Source organism: Monopterus albus, unplaced genomic scaffold (genome assembly GCF_001952655.1).
Source record: "Monopterus albus unplaced genomic scaffold, M_albus_1.0 scaffold2.1, whole genome shotgun sequence".
NCBI lineage: Eukaryota > Metazoa > Chordata > Actinopteri > Synbranchiformes > Synbranchidae > Monopterus > Monopterus albus.
Genome location: NW_018127882.1, coordinates 2,921,705 through 2,924,979, shown reverse-complemented (window position 1 = coordinate 2,924,979; position 3,275 = coordinate 2,921,705). Strand labels below are relative to the sequence as shown.

The 3,275-nt window shown below is 38.9% G+C and overlaps 1 protein-coding gene across 1 annotated transcript in view; it reads right to left on the bottom strand.

The window, feature by feature from the left end:
• Window positions 1-735: 735 nt before the first annotated feature.
• The window catches only part of gfra4b (GDNF family receptor alpha 4b), a 38,885-nt gene continuing 36,345 nt past the window's right edge, over window positions 736-3,275 (bottom strand). Inside the window, exon 8 of the mRNA XM_020592555.1 lies at window positions 736-2,705. Coding sequence (XP_020448211.1) covers window positions 2,559-2,705 — 147 coding nt within the window. The 3' untranslated portion in view covers window positions 736-2,558. The remainder of the gene's footprint in view (window positions 2,706-3,275) is intronic.

Sequence of the window (3,275 nt, the reverse complement as noted above, 5' to 3'; positions counted from 1 at the left end):
GGTCGATTGGTCTGTCTTTTTGGTCGAGACTGAACTGTTTCGATAACTATTGGATGTATTTGCATACAATTTGAAACTGAAATTCACGGATTGTATAAACCAAAAATTCTAACTTTTATGTAGCATCATCATCATCATCAGATCAGCATTTTGGTTTGTCCAGCAGTAATGACACTGACATTTCCATCAGTCTCAGCTGTTTTCTTTTGCTCAGCATTAATCAGTAAATGTTAGTTTGCTAACATGCTAAACTAAGATGGTGTACATGATTGACATTATACTGTAGCTGCTAAACATCAGCATCTTAACATTGTGGTTGTGCGAATGTTAGCATTTAGCTCGAAGAACTGCTTTGATTTAGAATTCGGACACAGCCTCATGATCCTACTGGGTCCGAGGCTGTACAGTCTTACTCAGCTGGCTTTCCTTTCCAAAAGTAAATTTTAATGTGCATTAAAATAACTCCTCTGTGATTTAAGTGACTTATAAATAAAAAAAAAATGCAGTATTCAGTACAGTTCAAAATGTGCCCTACATTTGCAAGAAATTAATAGTAAATATCTCTTTGTATAAAAAAGCACTGAAAGCTATTTAAATTGCAATTAATCAAAACTGTAAGGGGATGCAATATTAATATAAAACCCCTAATTACACTGGTGTGCTTTAAACCTATGTCATACATGTATTTTTTAAAATAGCTTGTATTGTACATAAATTGCAATTGTAGCTGTTTTTATTGATTTACTTGCAATATTCCCTCTTTCCACCTGATACAGTCATGATTATCAAACAAGCAGATAATTGCATCATCCTGTGTCACAGTCGGGTGTTAATAATGTGAGCTGTTGTGACTTGAGTACTGTTAATTGTCTGTTTCCAGCAAAGTAAAGGCAAAACATAACACAGTGGAGGGTTATGGGTGATTTTCAGCAGAAATCAGCCACTTAAAATCACCACGTTTCCTGTTGAGAATAGTTGCTGTTTTTATGTCTTAATCTTTTTTAAGTTACACTGGATTGTTAGCAAACTCTTGCCAGTTCCTTCACTCCGCTGGGCTGGGTATGTAATGACAACATCTATTGAAAATCTCATTTACAGTATATCACGTCTATCCTGCCCGGTCACTGTGCTGTGTCTGTCGAGTGATTCATGTCCTTGTGTAATCTTTGGCAGCTGCCTGACCTGCTGCTGAGTAAGTCAGGTAATGGGTATATTAAAAATGTAACTTATACAATACTTTAAAGGTTTCTGTGGGTCTTAAAGGACTTTATATAGTAGAGTAGCTCTCAAGTGAAGCAGCTGCTGAGATTTTAGTGAGACAGATCATATGGCTGGATTATGTTGCAAATCCTGTTTTATTCGCTGTTCAAATAATGTTCTCCAGGGTACATTTTGAAGTCACCCAAGTGTTAGATTAGGTAAGCCAGTATTCAGTTTGTGTTCCTTCTGTTTCCTCAGAAGAATTAACTAAAATGTTTCAATTCAACAACACCAAATGAAACATTTAAAAAAGGTTGATGTGTAAACATAATGATTTGAGAACATTTTATTTGCAGCACCTCTGGTCAGGTTCAGACTGACACATTCCCAGAACATAAAATACCGAGTCATTCGTAACTGTCTAGTCTCTTACTGGCCATGTTCAATAAGTCAAACCATTTATGTCCCTCACTGGCACAAAAACGTGGAGCTCTTTATAGCAATGCTCACATACACAGTGAGAAATGAAAAGGCAGTATACTCACAGACACATACAGCAGCTACAGGTTAGAGCTACTGCTTTTCTGTTTATTTTCATTCAAGTCCAAGAACTGTTTTCTGCTGATAAAGATAAAGACGACAGACTTGGGCTTTTTGTGAACAGCTGCTGTAGCTTTAGCAGTAACAAATAGTGGTGTGACTGAGAGACTCTGGGAAAGAGCAACAGTCTTGATGGAGAGGGCGATGATTATGTTGGGGTTATCTCATGCTCTGGTTTGCCACAGTGCTACTGGACGTTTGCCCAGGATATCTCTGCTCTCTCTGTCACTCCACTATTCCAGTATTGATAAAAATAATAATTATATAATAATAACAATAATAATGGTCCTGTGTGGTCTTAAAGTCCCATATACCCCAGCAGCTCTGCAATAACTGTGGGTGCCGGGTGCAAGGCAGGCACACGGTTCACTGGTTTACTCCAACCATTTCACATAAGAACTTCACTGGCACTGACATATTTCATGTCTTTGTATCATACATACTTTAGCTGCATTATATTTTTATAATAACAATTGAAAATGGATACAGTTGGACAGTTGAGAGCTGGGTTAGTTTACAAAAGCAGTACTCTAATTTTGGCTTGACTTGATCGCAGCGATAATGTACAAATCTGCAGACTGACTTCGATCTGCAGAAGTGTCCCGTACTCTGAGTGAGAACACTGGCGGGTGAAACTGCACCACGTAGACACAAAAGTAGAAAAACAGAATTGCTGTACATGTTTAGAGGGAGGAGTTGATGCTACATTGTCCATTTTCCTCTAAACTGAACTGGTCCTCCCATCTGCTTGGTGGTCCTCAGCAGTGTCCATTGTTGAGCAGATGAAGGAGCAACAGCAGAAGGCTGAAGGCAGCTTGAAGCATTAAGGTGGGAGGTGAAGCAGAGTTGGGGAGACTGTTGGATGCCAGGGTGGACTGGCCCACCTGCGGTTCATTTCCAAGAGCCTGGGAGGAGACAGACGACATCAGATTATGGCCACTTTTTGGGTAGTCCAGTGCTGATAATCTGGTAATGTTAGGTAATGTTATTTTAAGTTACAAACAGTCCATGTGGATTTCCGGTGATCAGAATTACTCATGTAAAAACAGGCTGTAGATGCTCCGTGTCAAGGTTCATCTTTGAACTTAAGGCTAGGTTTTAAAAAATGGGGTTATGGACCCAAATATTCTACTATTTGGATATTTGTTTGTGACCTCGCTGCAGCCGGTGGGGAAACAGCCACTGCTGTTAGCCAAAGATCGTTTATAAAGTAAAGAGGCATCACTCTGTAACACCACTGAATAATCGGTGAACTGAGTACTTCTCTGTAGTACCAACAACTCCAACAGAGTGAGACTTCACAATATTTTTGCCTTATCAAATGGTCACTGTGTCAGATTAGGCGAGTCGTACATTTCTGCAATCATTGCCTGCTGTTTTTCACAGCTTGAGATGTACATAATGATCATTAAAGTAATATGAACCAACTTTACTGATCCAGTGAATATTTAGGTATATTTTTATGATGAAAAGTT